Consider the following 24310-nt stretch of genomic DNA (forward strand, 5'->3'; position numbering starts at 1 on the left):
CTCCTGACTCCAATGTCCACATCGTTAATGAAGATGTTGAACAGTATGGGTCCCAGGACAGAGCCTTGAGGGACCCCACTGGTCAAAGGGCACACAGTTTTGTAATAACAGGTGTTGTATTATGCCACTTGCAGGCAATTTACATATAATATAGGTTTTACTTACCATTTAGGTTGTCACCAATGTTATTGGTTTTACCATTCCAGTACCAAAGCAGCAGTGTTGCATCACGTGAGCCTGAGAGAATGTAGCAATTTCCTCCAATGTAGGATTCTGAACGGGCAAGGCAGGTAACAACATCCCAGTGCCCAAACACTACTTGTATCAGTTTACCTGAAACATATTAAAAAGGTTTTCTTGTAGGAATTATGCATTAAATCACATTGAGCAACGAGAAAACATGGCAGAATTTGTTTCTCAACGTTTACTGATGAAAGGAGCATATAATATAAACCTACTGATGGTGCATACAGATTCCTAAACAGCTAGGGTACAAGGGAGATTTTTAGTGTGCAAGTTATATGAAAAAATTAACACATCCTATTTTTCACCATTTAACTATAAAAAAAAATGAAACCAACTAAGAAATTTTGTAAAAAATTAAATTTCTACCTTAGTTCCTTTTTCACATACTGTACATTAGCCACTCATTTAAAAAAGATTTCAAGAACATTTACAATACCCATAAAAGCTCAGAAGTCATACACAAAGAGCTAAGTTTTTCTTATATACAGTGCTAATTCTCAAGGCCTATATACATACATAAAAACTAATACCAAACTAAACCTAGATAAACTCAACTTCAGCTATACGGTGAAAAATGTGCAATGCATGAGCCTATAAACATGAATGCTACCTATTACTTTTTAACCTAAATATCCATCTTGCTACTAGGATCTGGCAATTCGGACTGGGAGATGGGATACTCTGTATTTATTTACTTTCTTCTCAAGTAGAAAGTGTAAAATGCTCATTAACACATCTTACCAATGAAAAACTGAAATATTAGGAAATAAAGATAAATTATGGAAGCGTGATAGCCTTAGTTTACAAAACATGGCAAAAAGATAAGAATCAACTTTTAAAAAGTGCAAACTATATTGCTTGGGGAAAATAGTTCTGATGCATTAAAGATAATGGGAAACAGGGAAGTCATAATACTGAAAATGACATGCATTAGTAGTGGACATCATATTAGACATTAATTTCTATAAAGGGGTAGAAATAAATGGCAATATAGTTTTGGATCATGTACATGATCCAAAGCATCAAGCATCTACACAGCTGAGAGGTAAGAGCTTATATGTGTTCTTTACACTGCTCCATGACAGCTGCATTCAGAATACTGCATTGATTTATGAGCACCAAATTTATACAAAAGAAAACAAACTAGAAATCAAGTAGAGCAAGTAAAGAGCAACAAAAATAAAAAGAACTGGGCAGACTGTTTTATAATGCAAAACTAAAGCCCCAAGATAATGTCTAAAATGGAGAAAACCACCAAAAATTTCAGGAGGCGGCAACATATCTTGGAAAGAGAGGAATTATTTAGTGTGGTACACAAGGGAATACTATGGTGCTTTTACAATAAAATTTAAGCTGGATATCAGAAAAAGACTGCTAGGGAGAGGTACTGGGCTGGACTAATCATAATATCATAGTACTTAGGGTCAGAAGGGGTCTTAGCAGATCATCAGGTCCGACCCTCTGCCCCAGGCAGGAACAAGTGCCGGGGTCATATCACCCCAGCCAAATATCTGTCTAGCCTCCTCTTGAAGATCCCCAAGGTAGGAGAGAGAAATTCTTAAGACAGACACATGGTGGAAGGAAGATCTATCACACTGCAGACTTAAATCTAGAATGGACAAAATGGTAGAAAGTATACTTATTATAGGGAACAATCTTATATCTAGAGGGAAACAAACTTAGTGATCTGAAAAGTCCATCACTAAATTTTATGATTTTGTCATGGAGGCAGAGTTATACAACAGATATATAAAAGGAGAGTTGAAGTTTATAATTAAAAAAAATGTTCCATGAGTCTGAAAAGTAACCGATTGTGATAGTGGGACATAAAACTAAAAACTGTAGGCTAAAGACCACCATCTATGCCACTCAGGCGAGCTCAAATACCTATGTGTGTTCCTATTCTACTCAGTCTGGGTCCATGAAAAAACAGTAATCTAAAATGGGAGACTTCCTCCTGACTGATTTTTATAACTTAGTTACGAAACAACACTACAAAAGTAGATGTATTCACATTTTTCAGGGATCCAAGTAGAGTAGAACAAGTCTATACAAAGGCACCTAAAAAGTAGGATAGGATCTAACCCAGGAATTCACATTGGTAAGTCTAGTCTGTATTATATTTTATTATTCTATTTAAAACTTTTTCTTTTGGACTCCAAAATTTTTTGTCACCTCAGTGTAGTTATTATTGAGCTAATGCTTTACACTTAGGTCACAGGGTCAAGTAACTGTCCCAGTCAATTGCTGGCTGGTCAGCAATATGGGTCAGCAAAAGCTGCTGTCCTGCAGAGCTACGGAGGTAGCAGCAAAATACTTTCATGTTACATAAACCTCAGGCAATATGTATATAAACTCAGAAAACAATTTTCCATAAAGCTTCCATTTCTTTATCAATACTTTTTAGAAGTTTAATAGGATTTAAACTACACAATCCAGTTTTCTGACATATTTCTGCAGCTACTCAACTACTCAAGGTGATACATATTTTTAAAACATAAAAGTTTATTCTTAAAACAGCTATAAATTTGAGAGATTTTTTGCAGTTATCTTTTAGGCTTACCATCTAGAAAAAATGTTCTTCAAAACATTTGTTTGACAGTTGCTCATGGTTTTTGCACTACCCTGTTAGTTTTGCATTGTTACTGTCCTGGGGGCTAAGGCTCACTCAATTTATCCTAAGCTTCAGAATAGAAATACTCAGTTTCTCTTTATCTTAGTAAAATGACTTTCCAATAATCTCACAGGGGTTCAACTTTTTTTTGTTTATTTCCTTTAATACCACTCCTCCTCTCTCTACACAGTAACATCAAATATTACCAGAGGCACTAGGATATCCCTTTTTTGACAGAACAAATTTTCTAGTTAATGTTTTATTTGACAGCTGTGCTACAAATAAAAAAAAATTCAGACTCAAATCTCAGCACTACTGAATCTAAAGGGCTGTCTGAAATTAATTCCCACTGCTGGAGGAAGGGTTTTATTGTGCTTCTACAGTACTAGCAGTGCCCAGAATACATGATTTATGTTAAAAGTATTTCCTGTTACAACCCCCCACCAAAATCTAATAAAAAAAGGTTCTCTTTTTCTTTTTTTGCGTAAGTGCTAAAATATAATTGAAATCAACACTTACAATAGCTTGCCATTACACATTACTGATCACACAGTCTTTTTCACTTGCTATTCCACCAGATTCTGGAGAAGTATTTCAGTGCAATATTCTTATTTTAATTTAAAAGAAAATAAACTGCAACTTCAGCCAGATTTTGATTGTATATCAGATACTAACAAACTGAAGAGCCAGAAATAAACATTCTGTTTCTTACAACTTTCCTAGCAAGTGTAACTATTTTATGTTTAAGCATATCAGAATTAGTTATGCTAGAAATTTTCTCATTAATCTCTGACTATGACATAAATATAATTACAGTGACTTAATATTTAATATTTACAGGTAAGATTTGTCATGTTTACCAAAATAATGTTCTTTCACTGAAAATGTCCACTTTTCAGCATAGAAACACTAAAGAACAAATCAATCAATAATTATTTTATGCAGTCAAGAAAATATGTAGAACATTTTCTAAAGATTTCTATATATAACACATCACTAAAGGTTCAAAAATATGGGTCAGCAAAAGCAAAAGGTTCTGCATAAAGAAATGCAGTCAAAATATAGCATGTGGAACTTTTCATTTGCAACAGAGGCATATTAAATTCCAGAAATGACAGATATACCACCACCTCCAAATTTTCCTATGAAGTTTAATATTAATGGATTTTTATAAAATATTTTGGTTTGGCAAATTTAAAACACATTATTAACAAATCTATTTAGGCAAAGACAACAAACGTCAGATTTTTTTAGAGATTAATAATCTGCTAGAACAGGGGTGCACAAACTCTGGTCCACAGACCAATTAATATGGCCACCCCCTGCTGCCAAAATTTTCAATCTGTGGAGCTCAGCTATGACCTCTCCACCCTGTACAATTGGACTGGGTATGGGCCACACCCCTGCAGATGGACTGGGCCCAAGTCACACTCCCTTGCCCCCCCTCTCCCCCCATGCATCCAAGTTGGGACCAAGCCATGCCTCCTTTCCCCCTGTGTGGTTGAGTTGGGGATGGGTCAAGCCCTGTGCCCTTCCCCCTCCTTCTTCTACACAGCCAGATTATGTGTGCTGCATCCAACCAGGTGTTGAATTGGGACCATCAGCTGAATCCACCCCATGGATGGACTGGGCACTGCCCATCAGGACTGCCAAGCAAAATGGTTGAGCACCACTGTACTAGAAGGCTGATAGCCCACAAACATTAACCATAGTTAATCCCAATGAAATGCGCTGTAATGCAGTTATAAGAAAATCATACCTATTTTTCCTCATGCTCCATGACAGCAACACTCAATTCTTTTCAACTTTGCCTGACATATATTTGAATTTTGTTCTTTGGAAATATGTAAATGCTGCAGTGACTTAATGGATATTAATCAGGTTGACTAATTACAAGACGTGAATAAATTCATTCTTTCTAAAGGCTGTATTTCCATCCTTGTAATATACATTTTGGGCTTCTCAAGCGTTATGGCTTTACAAGGTTTTCCTTTCTCAAATTTTATATGTTCCGGTACTCATCCATATGCCTTCGCCCATATTTCTTAAACTATTTTTCTTCAATATATATGAACAACACAAGTTACTTCAGGTAAGTATTCTAAAAACAATTAAGTATCTTAGTATGCAAAACTTCATGAAGATTCAACAGATTAGTTTTCTTGTGAATCTACAGAGTTAAGCTTAGTGTGCCTCTTGGGAGGCAGATACAAAAGAACGAATATATTTGGCTTTAGGTGATATACTTAAACAAGAGCCCTTGGCATACACAAAGGTGGTAACCAGCAACTTCTGCTTGTGATGTTACATACACAGTGGGAGAACCAAGAATTGCCTTAGTTCTCTGCCTCTCACCTCCCCTCTCCCAGCCTCTCCCCCCGTGTCATAATTTAAGGGAAGAAAAAAAATGTAGTAGTAAATGGAAAACAATTGGGCCACTAAAGGATAAAGAACACCGTTCCTATCCACTTTACTCCTCAATTCCAAACTATTCAAGCTAGACTATAACAGTGTTAAAGATTATATTTACCTGTATCAGTAGAATAAACTCGGAAACTCTTGTCCCAGAAGCCACACACAAGGATGTAACGATTATCAGAAGTGATGACAAAACATTGAGAATGAACCTGAATACTTTGGTCTAAAAGGTCAGTGATTTGCCTCCTGTGCATACCTGTATTGGTGGCTGAAAAGAAAAAGATACAAAAACAGACAGAGTAAGAAGTTTAGAATTGATATTCACTGAATTCTATTACCTTTTCAAACTGATATGCTCATACCTAAACCGTAAACTCATCTTACTGCTGCTAACCTTTACGCTACCTCAACTCCATCCCACCACTTCATTACCCTCCCTCTTTACATCTCGTCTAAAAACTAATTGTAAGCCCTTTGTGGCAGGAGCTATAAAGTGTCCATTACACTTTTGGGAATAATAATAGTTTCATGTAGTATAATCTCCCAGATGCAACTCATCCTCTCCTTAAGTAATATTAAACTGAAAAATAAAAAGGCAAATAACTGTAGAAGTGAAGGGGACAGAAATAAAATGCCTAATCATTTCTTTCCTACCAGAGAAAAAACATGGAACAATTGAAAACAATAGTCTTATGTGGTAGCTAACAATATTACTCTTCCAAAATGTTATCAGAGATGGTTGTGCTATTATGATGAACATATAAAAATATTTGACACAATTATTAGTATTAATATTAGCATTTTTAGCACTTTACAATTTCCTTTTCCTAACTCCGCTTCCAAATTCTGGGACACCCCAAATTCCTCTCCATGGCTTCTGTCCCCTCTGCATTAAGATAGGTAGCCTACTTCTTTATGGTGCCAGTGCATAGTTTGGGGCTTGTTACGGAGCCCACTACTGAGTCATCTGGCTCTCAGGTCAGTGGATCAGACCTGGCTTCAGTATGGCACACTGCACCCCAGACTGATAACTACAGAAACATCCTGCTCATTCCCACGCTGGAGCATATTCAGTGTAGACAGATTCTTTAGAAAAAAATACACCAGATTCCAATTGATTCTACTGAGCTTGTGTGATCTCTGCTTTCAAAGGATGATAACTTGGCCAAATCTGAACCCAATTGTGACAGGGATGGCAAAAGACACATCCTTGGCATAAAGGCTATTATCCTGCCAAATTTCAAAGCCATCCTCTAAAGGAGTTGTCAGCACTAGAGAGAGACAGAGAGAGAGTGAATGAGTGTGGTTTGGGAAAGGGAGGGTTGTTTTTTAATTTCAGCAGAATTTATCCTTGGAAAAATAACGTTGGCTTCATTCTTGGAAACAACTGAACCATTTTGCCCAAAGAATCTTTTAAAAAGAAACAAAAAACACAATATGCCTGAGAGGCAGAAAGCATGGAAAAACATAGCTCAAACATTTAGAAAGATCTGAAACATCTCAAACATCCAAATGATGACGTTAGAACCAACTGCTACTAGCCCATCTATGAGAAGATCTGAGGGTTTTTATTTGAGCCTATATTGAGAGGGCACTTTCTGGCAGTATTGTACTCCTCACATGTGGGGATTTGTGGAAGATTCATTTGAGAACAGTGAAAACTGGAAGAAAAAAGTTTGATTTTCTAGTTTTGGCACTAGTCAGACTCAGGAGAGTTGAGTCCCCAGCTCTAGTACAGACTCATGCAGGAGACAGACTTCCATAGGGCTTTGGATCAAGTGCGTAATCTCCATGTCTTGTCTCCCCTGTCTGAAAAATGATGATAACACTTCCTAACCTTCGGTGTCTTAGCTATTTATATGGTAAACAATTCAGTAGAGGGATTATCGCTGTGTGTTTTCATAGGAAAAACAACAGGACTGCATTTCAGTTGAGGCCTCAAAGTAATAATAGTCCTCTATAAATGCATGCTCTGTATTACTATTATGAAACAACAACACACAAAAACCAAGAAACAATCAACACAAAAATTTGCTGTGGACCAGTCATTCAGAAAGTGTTATATGCCAAGATCTAAAATTAATTCCAAAACAAACATTACTTTTTTATAACATCCTCCTTGTGCAACTGCAGGAGAGTAACATGAAGCCCTTCTTAAGACTAAGATTACAACAAGATTCCTGCTACAACCATAAAAGTATAATTTTGTGGTACTCTTAGTTGCCATTTCTAGATAAATATGTCTAATCACAATTAGAAACCTTTAATATTATCCATACAATTACTAGCATATGCCCGGTGAAGGTACTCAGCAGTGCTAGGAAAAAGCCTTTAAACATTTTATTTTTAAATATGTCCAAAGGAATTTGGGTGCTCCTAGGAAACTTATTAAATGAACAGATATAGAGGGGAAAATAACTTTAAACCAAGTTTCAGAGATTTTTGCATTTATTTTAAGTGGGTCTGTATTACAAAAAATTCAAGGTAAATGTTCTCTTTGGAAATGCTAACCTGAATAGCATGTATGGTTTTGATAAATAGTAAAAATTTAAAGGCTCATCTAAACTGAATCTCTTTTTCCAATGCTCCTTATAATAGGTAAGGGGAAAATGTAGCCAGACAAGCAAAATTATACTAGCTTTTGTAAATCTTTGTGAATTCCTTGGGTGTTTAACTGTGTTTTTTAAACATCTTTTGATGTCTGATTTTTATTTTTCCATTTACACTGAAGTTTATCAAAATGCAGGCATTATATGTAAATATTAATGTATGACAATATCAAGTTTCATACAACACTATTAGTTTCTACCTCAGTGTGTTAAATGTTAAGCATTCTACTACACAAGTAGGCTTGAGATAAGAGAAATGTAGAAAAAAATACCAGAAAATATTTGGAAAATTGAATTTTAAAATTATCCACCAATTTGTGTTTAGATTCTTCTGAGACTTGATGGCATTTAGCTTATGCATCTTACGTATTCTAGTCATCATATAATTTATTCAATATAATTCAGTGGCTGTTTTGAAACCACTGCAGTCTTATTGACAGGTATTATGCAGTACCTATTAAGTTATGATGTGCGTATTATTTTGGATAATTAATTCCCATTGATCTAATAGATAAGTAATTTTACTCTACTATGGTAAGTTGGCTACTTTGCAAGAATACCATACCATCACATTTCAAGAATCAGGCAAAACTCTAGATTAAGAATAAATGATTATTCTTGGTTTGCTAATGCAAAGGTAATTATCTAGCTCCCATTTTCATGCAATAGAGTACTAGCCTGAGAATAAGAGGGTTTGGGTTTTTTTAAATGAGCTACATTTTAAGTATGAAAAATTTTTAAAAGACAATTGATATTTTTCTGTCACAAAGAAAATGAGGAAGTTATTCCTGTTTTTAAAACACTGCTTGTAAGGCAATATAATGAACCAACTTGCAGGCAGCTGAATTATAGCCATATAGTAAACTCCCCCCCAAAAATAAGGGTTTATAAATGTAAAAAAAACCCTGACCCATATGTTAAAATGCAAAACACCAATTCAACAATTCATAAAATAATCTATTATACGCACTTAAACAAAAGCATGACTCTGCTCCCCTTTTAATAAAAGAAAAAACATTTAACTGCTGATGGCGCTCCAAAAGATGCAGTGCTCTAGAAAAAATGAATACTAATATCTTAACACTAAAACTGGCTGGGCAATATAATTCAACTTTGGAACCGCTTTGCAATTGCACATTAATCCCCTCAGCCTGAACAGCAGGTCTATGAAGAAAGGATTGATCTCCTTTAATGATGAAGCTCTGGCACCATGGTTTTATTTTTCACAACACGGTGCTGTTAAGAACCCCACTGTTATTATGAAAATTTCCCCGGCAAAGGAGCTCCATCACATTACCGGTGCACCAATTCATCATAACGTGCCTCGCTCCTGCTCATCAACAAGTCTGAGTGATGAAAAGATCCAATATTATCCTGACAGTACTTCATGCACATTCTCAATCACACATTATTACAGCATCCATATTAATTTTCACTGACACACGTCCTAGGCCTGTTCAAATTAGGCAAACCAACAAGGGGGAGTTGATGAAATACCAGCATAGCCACAGCTCATTGCATTCCAATTTGCATGCAAATGGTTTATCAGGAAAATTCCATTCCCAGCAACCAGCAAGTGAAAAACAACCGTAATCTACACTTCAGGGCCACCATACAGAGCTTAATGAATCGCAAAGAGAGAAGGAAGTGACAGACCTATGAGAGGATCGATTTCCACTGGCAGCTGGTATGGCTGGTCCTGTACAGCACCTTGATGAGCTGGAATTCAGGAAAGAATATTTTAAAACGCTGCATTATTTTAACATGTTAAGCCACATAAATTTTCATAAATCACTCCCTACACACAACTGTTTAGTCATCCAAGTTTCTTCTGCCGTTACTGAATAAAAAAATTCCAGGTGCTTCCATGGCTGCTTATTAAACATTTATTTTAGATTAGTGCTATTCTGAATCTGTGCCATCAGCAGCAGCTCCGATCCTGAGCCATAAGCTAGAGCAGATGCTTTACTGGCAACCTCTCCTGTCGCAACAAAACAAAATTAAGTGGTAAAGAGCACTGGAAACAAAATGTGACAACCATCTGCTGACTGTAGCAAATAGTATTTTTCCCCCTTTACTTTTTAAAAGCCTGCTTCAAACAGCAAAACACAAAGGACTTTAAAAAAAATGTCAGTTTATGATGGAAACAGGGATCTTCTAGTCTCGGTGTATTTAATTTTTCACCCATCTCCAAAAAGCACTTATTCACAAGTCTGACTAAAGCTAAACAAATAATTCTACACACTTACGTCTGGTATATCACTAAAATGTTTTCTTCCTGGTTTTCTTTAAGTTTCAGTCTAACTTTGTTTTATTTGCACCCTTACAATAAAATAAAGGCAAAACACCTTTTGAAGTGCAAGCAGGTATAAGAAACCAATCTTAACTGTAACATTTCCTCAAATACCTGGAAAAGTACATTTTACTATAAATAATTAACACCACCTTGATGATGCATTTTAAATGGAAATAAATAAACACTGGTACAATTAAATACCAACAGAGTACAGGTTCCTGCCCTGTCTAGACGGGTTTACTTGGGAATGGGTGCCTGGTTGTTAAAGCTACCAGACTAGTAGAGAGGCAAGTATGGGATTTTTTAACAGTAACAGTGACACCCCAGTGACTAACCAACTGAACTTTCCTGTCAAGATGCCTCATAAGGCTAATGTTTCTCATGATCATAGACATAGATGCCAAGTATTTACTGCACTACCCCGCCTACTTCAAAAAGTAACCCACAGTAGCCTAGAGTAGTGATCAGTGTAGTTGTCCTGAAAGGGGTTTTGATGCATACCATTACCTCCATTTCTCTGCAGAGAGCACACTCCTGAAATGCCCTTAGGTGACAGTGGTTTGGAAGATTAGCTTAGTGCACTGCCATTTCAGGGGTCAGAACAAAACCAGGATATGGAGGTTGCCATGTCAAGCATTTGTTGCTTTGGCACAGATCATCATCCAGCAGAAGTATGGGAAAAAACAGTCAACGCCTATCATTTTGGAACACCTAAAGGGTATTTTTTTTCCAATGTGACTGCTAAAACATATAACTTCATAGAGGTTTTCTGACTCTCAGACAACTGAAAAGAAGGTTGTGCTCATATAATAATTTGGAAGGCTGCTGTCCTCCTATTTCCATCCAAATGCAGGTAGTATTATCCACAGTTCTGTTAGCCAGATAAAGAGCTTCTTTCACAGGTGAAATGCTGTTTGACTGAGATTACCACTTACATGTTGTTGATCAGTGATTTAACAATAGTTAGAACAGGATGCTGGGGTTCATTTTTTTCCCCCAGAGTGTAACTGGAGGAATATGGGTCCATACACCTTTGCATGAATCCATGTTTCACATATTAGGAGATAATCCCTTAATGGATGAACCAGGCTATTTATTTGTTTCGTTTTTTAAATGAATGGCCTTTGACCATGTAACAATTCATTGTGGTGCTTTAGCAATTAATTGCTTGTGGTTCTGGATTGAGGCTGCTATAATTAGGTTAGAAGGATGAATCCAATAAAGACTGGAGAATCCTGGGGTTCAAAACAGAACTGCCTATATATTACAGACTAACAAATTTAAAGGGGAAAAAAAAGATTAACATGGGTGCTTATAGAAATATTGTGCCTTTTTTGCTTAAATCAGAAAATATCTTCAAGTATCTAATTCAATGGTTCTCCATGTTTTTATATTCAAGGTAGCCCTTGATCAATCTGAAATGCGCCTCAAGAGATTTAAGTCACTCCTCAGAAAATCAATCATGTTAGCCCATCTAAAAGTGCTAACACTTCATGGCACCCCACTGCACCCTTGAAAGGATCTCAAAGTACCCCAGAGAATCACTGATCTAATTGAATGCCATTGGTTTTTGGATGTCTAATAGAAGGCAACAGTGTAAGTCACCATAGTTTTCAGTTTAGCCTATTGGATGCATGTGACTGTTTATTATATTAAGGTGGTGGCCTACTGCTCATTTTCTTCATGTTACTTGATGGTTCTGGTTAAAATGAATAAACAAAGAAACCATTTCCACTGAATAGTTTGTTCAACATTTGGATTTTAGTGCTTCCTAACAGTGTGTACTTGCAACGCGTACAATATGTCACAATAAGTACAGCTGGATTAATGCTCTCTATTTTAATTTAAAACATTTCTGCTAAAAATTTTGAAACAGACCATATTTTAAAAAATATCACTTTCTGGTACTGTTCGAACTTTGCTTACCAGGAAGATTGTGCCACTTGTTTACAGCAAACAGCCTGTTAGCAGTGACTGTGATCACAGCAGGAGTTGCCAGGCCAGGCTGGGTGTTGGCTGCTACGTGAGTGACAGGGGAGTTGGATGGGAACTTTAGGACCATTATGACATCCTGTTGAGCTTGGTCTGTGAACATCAATGGACTCTGCAGGAGGAGATACTGTTGAGTGCACACAACAAGAACCCAAATACATGGAAAAAGAAGAAATGGGGAGGGGAGGGAAAGAAGACAGGACAGGACAAGAGAAGGAAGACTGGATTAAAACATACAAGAACCAATAGCAACTGCAAGTGAAAGCAAACACAGTAATAACAGAGAGGCCAATGGAAACAATCAAATTGAGTGGGCATTCTTCATGTCTGCCATTAGGATGAAAATGCTACAAGTCTGAAGTCAACATTTACTGCAGATGGCTGCAAGTTAAACTACAATGTTTCCAATGGCCTGACTCTGACAATAGAATTTTGTTTCATAACTACAGTTGCAGCACACCACAGAAAGCAATGCCAAAGGTCACAGTAGCCAAACAAGTGAGCAAAAGAAAGTCCTGTTGGCAGGAATGACAAGCTGCATTTAGCTGGCAGACTAAGATTCTTTACAAGCCAAATGAGAGGGGGGCGGGGAGAGAGAAAAAAATTAAACTAAAATAAATTATATATACACACATACAGTAGATGTTTACTCTATGTGTATTTATGTTGCACAGAAGTAACACTTCTGAATACAAGAGAGAGGCTTAATCGTAAGTGTGTTGCAAAGTAAACATAACTAAATGTAGTAAAGAAACATGCTTATAAAATACACAGAACCAAAGTTAACACCCTATTACATTGCAAATACCTTTCCCTCCTAGAAGAACCCTCTAACTCCTGGAATATAGTATTTTTATGCAGGAGGAGAGCAAGTTACTCACAAATTGGGATGCTTAGAACTAAACCCCCTAAAGATTGCTGCAAAAAGTCAAAACAAAATATTGTTTATCTTAAATTTGGGAATCTACATAATGTGAATGTCAAATAAGTACTTCTGAAGCCAAGAAATTAGCAGATACTTAATGCACTTATTTTCACTGCCCGGTTTTCCCTTCCAAAGAAAGTGAAAGTCTACAATAATACAGAGTTATCATCATATTGTCCACTGTCAGCCATATTTCTCCTAGTATGTCTATTCCCTAAAAACTAAACTGGTATTCTTTATAGAATTTAAATATATTGATGAAGTGTTCCTGGCTGTTTTCCACCTGCAATACTTCAGCACATACGTGTGTACATAAGTGCATACATTTAATATATATTTATACAGAACTAATAAAAAAATTAAATACATTTGCATTTTTATTATCACTCCTTTTTAAAAAGTTATTAAGAGTACTTAGAAAAACATATTGCACTATGAATTCCTATTTACAGTCTTTGCATAAAGGTGTAAATAAAAGCAGCTAATAAGCTACCCAGACACCCTTCTGAGCAAGTGGCTAAAAGCCAATCAATATTATGAGTTAATCCTCCCTGGATGCTCATTCAATTAAAGGTGTCAGTAATGCCTCATCTGATGTGGCCTCAATTAAATCCAGCTATCTGATGGTGTGAAAACACAGGGGGATACAGCAACAGCAGCAAAACCAGACAAATAGGCAGCCTTCATGTGACTGCTAATTACTACACCTGGTGTATATTATGGCTTGTGCACTTAAATACAGAACACAGTGGCTTTATTTTTGCTCTATTCATGTGCATACACAGGAAAAAAAACCTTTGAAATTTTAGTAAATAATATAATGATAAAACGTGCATTTGAGAATATGCTTTCGCTCACATTTTCCCCATTTTCTTCTTACTTTGTATTTTAAATTCTTAACACAACTGTTCTGTAAAATTATGTCAATAGCTAAAAACTGGTAAAGTAAGCCATAAACTCCATCTCAGTCTCTGCATGTAGACTCTTCTGAAAAGCTATAGGAGTTGAAGGAAAAATTAACTTCATTGAATGGACCTTTTCATTCGATGTTCAGTAGTTACTGAGGTTATCTCCATGCACTAACATGATAAAACCCAATGACAGTGGCTGTTCATATGACTGAGAGTTACTAGCAAGGAAGTCACTAGACCCAGCCGAGAAATTAGTTGGCTGTGAAGACTTCAGTTCCTTAGGTATCTATGGGACAGTGTTTTTAGTTATATTATACAAACTTTAGATTTTGTATAATTCATCTAAAACGTTCTTCTGTCACATTTTTAACCTAACAACAATAGTTTCACAGACAGGTTTTACACTAACTACATGGTAGACAGAATTCCTCCACTAAGATTTAATTTTTAAAACACATGATCCATCTTTGACCAGCAGAGGAATGTAACATTTAAAAAGACTTGTCAACTAGCACAATGTTTGTTTCAGGGATCCATAGCTACATAAATTATGCTATTTTAGATCTTGCAACTGTGTATAACAGTAACGGAAAGTAATGGGTAATAAAATAATGGTTATAAAATAAAACTATATTAAATACAAGTAGAGCTAGAATAGAAAACATGTTAATACTTAGCGCCTGGATTTTATCACCCTAGTATTACTGAAAAATACACTGAATCAAATTTTTCACTATGCAAGTGTCAGCTCATGAATGCCCAACAATCCTGATTTTAGGGGGAAGACTAGGCCTGAGGGAAGGTGGGAAAGGGAGGTCACCTCCTAAATCTACAGATTTCAAGGGATCTGCCAAAGAACTAATAACACCATCTTTTTTGCTGACTGGCTCTCACCTGCACAAGTACAGTTTAACAAATTAAGTTGGTTAAGTGTTCTTGGGTTACACTTAAGAAAATATTCTGTTCTAGGAACCCTCACTAGCACTGTAACAACCAATACATTGACAACAGCAATTAATTAATCACTGCATGTGTCAGCAACCCTGCAAACACATCGCTCATAGGTTGTTTTTATAATTTAATGTATCAAATTTTACATTCTATAGACACACAAAATCAAAAATCAAGATCTACATATTTAAAGCAGCAATGCAGAAGCTATCAATGAATGGGTCGCAAAGCATTAACATGGTACTTACCACCTGCATGGCAGAACTTCTTGGAGGATGTGGCTCTATGAGCAGTTGGGAAGGGGTCTGTCCAAAACTTCGTATTTGAGCTTCAACAGCCTGGAAAAGGCACAGGCAGGTTTGCATGTTAAGAGGTGCTAATTACAGGCAATAGAACCATAACTGTCACCTGAATATGTCATTCCACACTTCTGGCTTGTTTCATGTTGAAAATCAACCCCGTGTGTTCACTGTGGGGCTAAGTGCTTGGCACTGGTACTGAGAGTGAGGTAATCGTTTTAGTACCGTGGATGCTATTTCCATGAGAAACTCTGCAAAACCTCATCCTGCTCAGTGATATTAAACAGAAACTGGCTATTACAATAAGAAAACCTCTTTATTGGCTCCTTTTTTGCTTTCTAACACTGGCTTATCCCGCTTGCATCATATCCTAGAAACAAAAACTAATTTTTTACACGTACTAAGAAAACCTCTGACATTAAGTTCCAGGGTCAAGTTTCATAGTGATAACTAAGAAGAAAAAAAAAAAGGTAATGTCGCATTTTATTTCCTTTTTTGAATAAATTATACATGTGATAGCGAGCCAACTAATAAAAATATAAATGAGATAGGATCAGAAGACATGTAATCTATATTTTAAAAGAATGAAGTTCCACTGCATGCATCTACTTTTAAATTGTCTGATTTTAAAACAGTTAAGATCCTACTTAGACTTCTCAAACACCTATTTCTCTTACCAGTCAACTTCATACTTAGCCATTTTCAAAAGTTAATATTTTGCAAAGTAACTGTTAATATTCTGACACTTTATAGCCTCACTAAATCTCTCTACCTAGCTATCAGTATTTGTACTTTTGCTCAAGTTTTCAAAAGAGACTAATGATTTTGGGTGCCCCATCAGAGGTGCCCAAGACGCCACCTAAAGCACCTTTCCCTGAAAACCAGACCTTCTTAAAAGTATCTTAGGTTCAGCACCCATAAAAACACTAGTTACTTTCCTATACATTGTACATCTTTATATTTGCTTATTCTTTCCAAGTTCTCTATTTTGTAGTAACTCCATATTAAATGCTCTTGTTCACTTCAACAGGAAAGGTTCCTAATGCTTACCTGACACTGCATTTTAAACACAGCTGAAATTCAAAGCAGGACTTTTTTTTGTTGTTTTGATGGCGGCTCTGATGGAAGGACAGTGATAAACAAGCCTCAAGTGCAGATTATTTTCTGCATATGAAGCTATTTATGGAAAAACTGTAGTGCCCGTAAGAATAATGAACTTCGACTGATCAAATTTGAAGGAGTCTCAAATATGATGTGAAACTAGCAACTTGTTTTTGAACCAAAACTTCAGGCACTCCAGAACTGAGTAGCAGCTTGGGCTTTATAATGGATAAGGCAAAAGAAAAATGCTTCTGAGTGGTTAGTTTCCTGATACATTTTTCTACAACAGACGTACAACCAGTCCTTCATTTTCCTGCCTCTCACTTTCCTGTATGATAAGCAACACAAAATGCCCAGAGAAGGACTAGAGTTTTGTCACTCATGATATCTGGTTCATCCTTTAACCCCTACCTTCATTACAGGATGGCAACATTATAAACCACTTGCTCCTGTACACTGCAAGGACTTTACAGAAAAATAAAGCACTGGAAACAGATACCAACAAAAAATACTACAAGAAATACCTAACATTAGCCTAGCACACTTCAAATGTAACCACAAGATATGAGACAACGATGAAGCTGTACGGAAGTAGAGCTTAAGCTCCTGATTTCAATGAGAGTGGAGATTCATTACTATCAATTCTCTACCAGTCAAGGCTTCATAGCACTTAATTCCCACCTTCACCTAGCAACATAAAAACCATGTCTTGCACAATAAAACACTGAACTAGACAAGAAGAGTGGCATCCAAAAAAATCATTTAAATTTATCTACTTAACCTTCTAGTCAACAGACAGAACCAGACACACTTCCCACTACTCTACAGATTTCCACTCTAAAGGTTTTCTGTAGAAATTGGTAGAGATACTAACAGTGATCTTGCCACTGTATGTTGTCTCAAGTGATCCTCAAGTACCACACGGATCATATACACACCTCTGATGCTGTGAGACACAGTCTGTCAAACTGTGGACTGGGAGTTTACAACAAGCTATCTCTGGATTCATGCCTGAAACCTGGAACACATTAGATCTGATACTTAGATTAAGAGTTCACAAAGAGGTGGTTCCGTTAGCCCCAGAGGAGCCACATTTCCTCTTCCAAGGAGGTATAAGGGCCCAAATTTCCAAGAAGCACAACAGCCAAACTAACTGGAGTCCATGTTCATTAGTTTACAGCACTAACTACATTCATAATCGAGTCATGTCCCACCAAACAATCAAAGATAAAATGATCTGTTCTAACATCATAACTGTAGAAAGAGCATAGCAACAGACAATGACACCTAAGTTGTTCTCTCTTCTACAGGTAGGGAACTGTAGGGGCAAGGGAAGAGGAGCAGTTCTTTTTTTTTTTATTTGGGGAGTTTGTTTTGTTATATACTATCTTATTTTGTATTTGATAAGTTATTTTGTCTTTCATTGTAAACCATGCCAAGGCTTTCTGGGGAAAGGCAGTGTATAAATTTAATAAAGAAATTAATATATAATACAGCGGATTTTTACTTTCTTTGATAATAAGTAAAAAAACTGGAAGCAAACTAGGGCATTGGTGGGCAAACAGAAGTGAGCAGCAGACAAATGTCAACAAAAAAACCTGCCCATCCATAATTTTAAGGGAAGGAAAGAGAATTTTTCTTAGACACTGCAGAAGTCAATTCTCGACCACTTCGAGGACAAGTCTCCTTCCTCATCCCCAACTGCTCTCAAAGTAATCCAGAAGTAAGTACAACATGCTGGGAAGAACGTATCACCCTACTGTACAGATGACACTGAAAAACAGGAAGCGTATAAAAGCAGGACTGCAATCAGTTCCCACTGTTCCCATTTGTGTAGCAAAGGACACTCAATATACTACAGGACACTGTAGCCACCAGAGGCAACTCAGACATTCACTCTTCATGATAAGGAAGGTCAATGAGGACCATGAGTTCTCTCCTGACAGAGATAATTAATAGGCCTTTGCAAAGCAGAAAGTACTCAGTTTGGATTCAGATTGACAGTGATTTGATTCAGTGATTTGAATCATTGTCCCAATTCAATTTGGAGATTTGGCCAAAGACTATACAGGCAGCAGTCCTCCATGACGCTGGACATAGCTGCCTCCAGCTGGTAAGTCTGTTGTGGTGAGAGGAGGTGGGGAGGGAAGGGGCATGCAGGGGGCAAAGCAATGTCCCCACAGTGAGGGAGGGATCAGGGATGGGACAAGCTGGCCAGCCAGGGTGGGAGGGTATGGGTCTCGGGGAGCAGAGCTCCCGCCACTGAGTGCCACTGCACACCACCAGTCTGGAACTTGCTCTTCTGTCTGGGAGGGCATAGGAGCAGGCGTGTGCCCTGGACAGACAGCGGAAGGCACTGGGAGCAGGGGCTATGCCCTCCCACCACTCGCCTAGCCTCCCTGCACCTCCCAGATAAGCCACAGCTTCACTCTGGCTGGGCGAGCAGCAGTAGGGCATGGGGGCAGGTGTGTACACATACACCTGGACTGGGGAAGAGCCAGTGGCAGGAGGTACGGGGATTTTAGGGTGGCTGCAGCCCCCCCATAGCCCCTACTTCACTGTGCTCTGCAGGGCAGGCAGAGTCAGGGCTGCACTCCAGGATGCAGCTGGGGCTAGACACCCAGACTGCAGCCCAGCCCAGTCCACCCCATGCAGATCTGGGGGCACACATCTGCTCCCATGCCCTCCTGGACCAGTGGCAAGAGCTGCCAGAAGACCTGCTCCCAGACCCGCAGCGTGCAGCAGTGCACAGTGGCGGGAGCTGCCTTCCCAAAGTCCCCCCCCCCCAGCCCCACCTGCACAACAGACTTAGTAGCTGACGGCAGCTGTGTCCAGTGTTGTGGAGGACTGCTGCCTGTATATTCTATGGCTGAATCTCTGAATCTCTGAATCGGCACCAAATCTCTCTGAATCAATTCAGAGGCTTCTGATTCCATTTGGACCTTTTAATGGGTCTCCTGATTTGATTCAGATTTGGAGATTCGGCTGCCAAATTGAGCCAAACTTCCTCCAAATTGAATCAGCTATCAAAGCTTTCCACAACCCTAATAATTAATCCCTCTTTGAAAAAGAAAATGTGCCATTCAATTTAGACTATGCAATCATTTGACCAATAGCCAAGAAGCCATTACCTGACTTTATAGCAAATTATAGCTCACCAGCTAACCCTCATTTTCTCAGGCAAACTTGGGAATGGCATTTGTCATGCTGATGAATGGCCTCCTTTTGTCCACTGGCAGGGGGAAGATATGTATGGCATTCAATAATGTAGATGATTATGGATATAAACCACTGTAAAGAGAATTTGATGAAGTGATGGTACAGATCTTAAAAGATCTTCACAATTGGAATCTTAAGACACTGAATCTTTTTCACCATCTGATGAAAAAGCTTTTATTGAATCAAGTTGATTTAACTCATTTAATTACATAGTATAAAGGGAAATTGGTATAACCAATATGAAACCTACTTAAGTCAACAAGAAAATGAAAAGAAACACCCTTTTCTGACACATGTCCTTCAGTATTATGTATTTCTATCTCTAAAGGCCTACTGCATACCAAAAAGTAAAAGATAGCACTGACCAACATTCTCTTTCAATGCTTCTCAAATATCTTGGAAAATAGCCTTCTTCCTGTTAATCCCCTGTAAGAATACAATTTTGGTATGGCTAGAATTGTTCCAGATGCCGCAACATGTAGCAATAAAATGAAACAACCTAACTAATCCTTAAGAATCCACACTATCTGCTTCTCAAATCACATTTATGCTGCCCATACAAGCTGTCAAATGTTAATTAGGAACTCTATTAATGAACTTATAAAAATGAATATTAGGAACAAAATTTCACCACTGAACATTTTTTCATTTGTTTACAATAGTAATCTGTTACTGTACCCTCCGAATCTTTCCTGTTCTTCCTCCTTGTTCTCATTTTTCCTTTTTTGGCAAAATAAAAAGGGGAAGAAAGAAACAAATGAAGACCTGGCTTAGTTTCAATGTAGTTTTTGGCTACTGCTTAAACACAGGTATTTTCAGTCTCTGAACATACCCTCTAATCTAACTGTGAAAAAAGTTAATTCAATAGTATGCAGTGCCCACCAAGTAAGGTTGTAAATTTTTTTTCAGAGACGGGTGATAGGGAGGTTGAACATATGGATACAGTTAAGGTAAAAACAGATGTTTATTACTTTTCTTTGCAGTAACACTCAGAAACTAAGTCAAAATTGCTTTTTTCATGCTTATGTCTGAAAGAACTATAAAATTAAATATGAGAGATGGAGGTAGGAGGGGGGAGTGAAGGAGGATGTGGAAAAATGAAATGGACTCAATTTTTAATTCAAATCATGAAACGTTAAGTAAGGCCCTTTGAATGAAAAAAATCAAGATATAACATTCTTAGCTTCAGATATAAAGTCTTTTAAAGAAACAAGGGCTGATTTTGTGACCTACAGCAAGCACGTTCCAATACACAGTACCACATTTCCTAAAGAGTCTGACAGCGAAGTCCAATGTGAGAATGCACACATTCTGAAAGCACAATTACAATAGTTATACTTCTCTTAGCTTTATTATATGCTAATGCACTGAGAGGGAAAATTGGAGGTCCCTCTCTGAAAATATGCCTTTACATATGTAAACATATGAATTTTTCAATTACCGTATATCGGTAGGATTTAAATGTCAACTATTTGAAAGACCAGGTGAAACAACACTATGAAGCGTAAAATACATTCAATCAGCATATGTGCTAAGTCCAGGAAAGGCTTAGGGTTCATCCTCCCTCTTTTCACCCAGTATTTATGTCCAGAACTGAGCAGTCCTTGCAAAAATAATTACTTTGGCTCTTTGCCACTCCTACCTCACTCTTCAATATTCAAAAAGGTTTACACACATGTTCCTCAGTGATTTCTATTGGCTTAAGCAATATGCAATTATGATTGCTTGCTTTCCTTCTCCTTCCACCCAGATGTTGCTTTACAGCACACAAGAACACTGAATGTTTGACAGGTTTCCATTCAGACAGTGCAGCTGAATGGCTTAGTGGCTGACTGACTAGACTCTCTTTCCTCTGGGACCCTGATTATAATCAACTTTTGATAACAGTGATAGAAAATCATTCTGATCAGGTAGTTGCTTAAAATTCTATTTTAAGTTTCTCAGTTAAATTCCTCATAAACTACAACTGGGATAATAATAGCCACAGAGAACAAGCCTGGTTCATAACAATTAGATGAAATTGCTAAAAGCAGGCTGAAGACTAAAGAAAATAGAATTACAAAGCATTTTTCTCCCTTTAATAGATATCTGTTCCCAATAGACCAAGATTGTAAAGATTGGCAAAGCATCACCTGGGAAAAAAAGCAATAGGCTTCCCTACTGCTTTATACCTGCCAGGCTCCACTCCTCCAAAAATTACAGCCCATGCATATACATCGAAGGTCTGGATGGCCCTCATGCATATGCCATGATCCAGGAGGATCGACAGTTGCCACCAAAATGCTTGCCACTGGGGGATACTGCACTTCACTTGACCCAAGGAAAAATACAGTACTTGAGTTTTAATATCATAAATTCACTTGTTTGCATCCAATGTTATAAGAATGAAATGAACGGTTTAATTTTTTCATGTCAAAATAAAATGCTTCAGTTATTTTAACTTCAACAACTCAGTCCCTTATTTTAAGTTCCAATTTTACCTTTAGCATTCTATTTTAATCATTTTTGCTGTTTCTAAACAAAATAAAACATTTGCATTGTTCATCATTAAAAATCTAACAAGCAGGAAAAAGGAGAAATGAAAAAAGAAAGAATAACTGAGATACACTGTATTTTGTATAGATGCGTGATGTGCTTCTCAAGAGTGGGTCATGTTCCTTCCCGTAGACAGTCGACTTTGAGTATAACAGACTGTTACTGCTGCCAACTACAGTTCCAGTACAGTTATTACTATAATTCAAGCAACAGAGGTCTGTGCTCTGGTGCTGAAAGAACGGATTCTAACCCTGCTGACAACTTGTAGAGGAAGTCATTACCAATGTATGGTATAAAACAGGAATACGTTTATCTAAAATACTGCAAATGCATAAAAGTCACTAGGCGAAATCCTTGTGTGTGGGATAAAATGCTTGGCAAAACTAACCCACCTATATTGTGAGCAAAAAGATCAAACAACAAAAGTGAGGACTCAATGACTGAAAATGGACTGTAATAAATGTAGCATAAATCCTTTACTTTCTCAAAGAAAGCTGCACTGTATAACCAAATTTTAAGACACTTCCATCATCTTGGAATTAGCTCAAACTATTTAGAAGTGTTTCCATACTGGCCCTTTAGGAAGCAACTTGTCTAGTTGCTCATTATTTTTAAAACCTAAAAGTTGAGGAGAATGTGTTTTTGGCACGTGGGATGCTTTCCTTGTTATCTTGGAGTCAGCATATGTGTAAGACATAATATTGTTGGTAAAAGAGCTGTACACGTATGTGTGTTTTACATGAAAACCAGGAAAACACTCAGCTGTTTGTTAAAAACACTGTAACTACCCTTTAAACATATTCAGAAGTTTGCTGTGAAAAAGGAAAGTTATACAAGAATATTAAGTATTTGAGACCAGATAAATAATTGGTATGACTAATGTATCTAATTACATGGTAGTCATTGAGGTAAAACAGGAAATAAACAGCATTTCTGAAAATAGATTTCCCTATCAGGGATATATAAGGTTGCTTCAGTCTAAGTCTATACATTCCAAGCATATTAAGAAGAGACCTAGCACAGTCTCACTGCAATCTCCAGTTCATGCAGCTGTCCGTCTACTATATTGTAATCCCAGCTGCCAATCTGAAAGAAACCAGTTAGTCAGAGCAGACACAACCAACAGAAACAAATGTCACTCAATAATGTTCAGAGGCACTGGGTTCACGGATAATTTCAAACAGTATCTCTGTCTGGAACGTTGATGTGCTCATTCAAAACACCTACATCTCTGGCTACTGGAAATAAGCAGATAAAAAGTTGAACTAGAAAACTAGGTCTGGTGGTACTTCAAAGAGACTGACAAAAATGGCCAAGAATTCAAATAAAAGTTGAGAAACATGTTTTTAAAAATGCACAGATAAGGCAAACATGACATTTCATGCATACAAAAAATATAATTAATTGTGAGAGTGGGACAGAGTATGTCATAAGTTTAACAATCACCAAATTTGGCTTATTTTAACGCAAAGAACAATTCAGAGTCATTTTTATCAGCTAAAGATTTTGAGTGAACAATTACACTAATGAAAGCAATAGTATTTTTTACTAAATGTGGAAAATAGCAAACACAGTGCAGTAGGAACATATGGGGAGCTTCAAGAACTGTCCAGAGTCTTGTCACTCATTTTCGTCAAAATGATTCTTAACTGGTTCAATGATATAAGAACAAAACAATATGATTTCTTCTAAGAAATGAATACCAGAGCCAGTAAAAAGAACCTCTGACAAAATTTTTCTGTTGGAAGATGTTCATTTGTTGAGAATGAAACGTTCCATTAAAAAAAAAAAAAGTGAGTTCATGGTGGGAAAAATTAAAATTAAACATCATGACAGGTCAAAATATTTTAAATTAAAACAAAGATCAATCAGAAAATTATTTAATTTCCCACAAAATGGAAATTCTATTTCTCAAAAGCTCTGGTTATTATACAATATAAACACAAACACACAGTAATTTTGAGTACATCTAAGACATTTCAGAACCTGTGAAAACTACAGACACGCAACTAAGAAGAGTTATGCATTTTTGTAAATAGAGAAAATCAGTTATATTATTTTGCGTTGGTTAACGTCTCAGTCTGAAAAGTCCGGATAGCTTAACTGGTTTTTTTTTTTTTTTCTAAACAAACTTGGACAGTTTTCTAAAGCAATGACTATTTTATTTTTTAATCATATTGATAAAATGCAACAT

At 37.1% G+C, this 24310-nt stretch overlaps 1 protein-coding gene across 9 annotated transcripts in view; it reads right to left on the bottom strand.

Annotated features, from left to right (window-relative positions):
- Positions 1 to 24310, bottom strand: part of LRBA (LPS responsive beige-like anchor protein) — a 580756-nt gene that overhangs the window by 35456 nt on the left and 520990 nt on the right. For 6 of the 9 annotated variants that reach the window (XM_019534457.1, XM_019534459.1, XM_019534455.1 and 3 more), the window contains exons 48-52: positions 15211 to 15300; positions 12110 to 12302; positions 9544 to 9606; positions 5391 to 5546; positions 166 to 333 (exon numbers count right to left, since the gene is read on the bottom strand). In XM_019534457.1, the coding sequence (XP_019390002.1) occupies positions 166 to 333; positions 5391 to 5546; positions 9544 to 9606; positions 12110 to 12302; positions 15211 to 15300 (670 nt within the window). The remainder of the gene's footprint in view (positions 1 to 165; positions 334 to 5390; positions 5547 to 9543; positions 9607 to 12109; positions 12303 to 15210; positions 15301 to 24310) is intronic. The other 3 variants (XM_019534458.1, XM_019534463.1, XM_019534462.1) reach the window with 1 other exon arrangement.

The sequence above is a fragment of the Crocodylus porosus genome, unplaced genomic scaffold (genome assembly GCF_001723895.1).
Source record: "Crocodylus porosus isolate Cpor-Errol unplaced genomic scaffold, CroPor_comp1, whole genome shotgun sequence".
Lineage (NCBI taxonomy): Eukaryota > Metazoa > Chordata > Crocodylia > Crocodylidae > Crocodylus > Crocodylus porosus.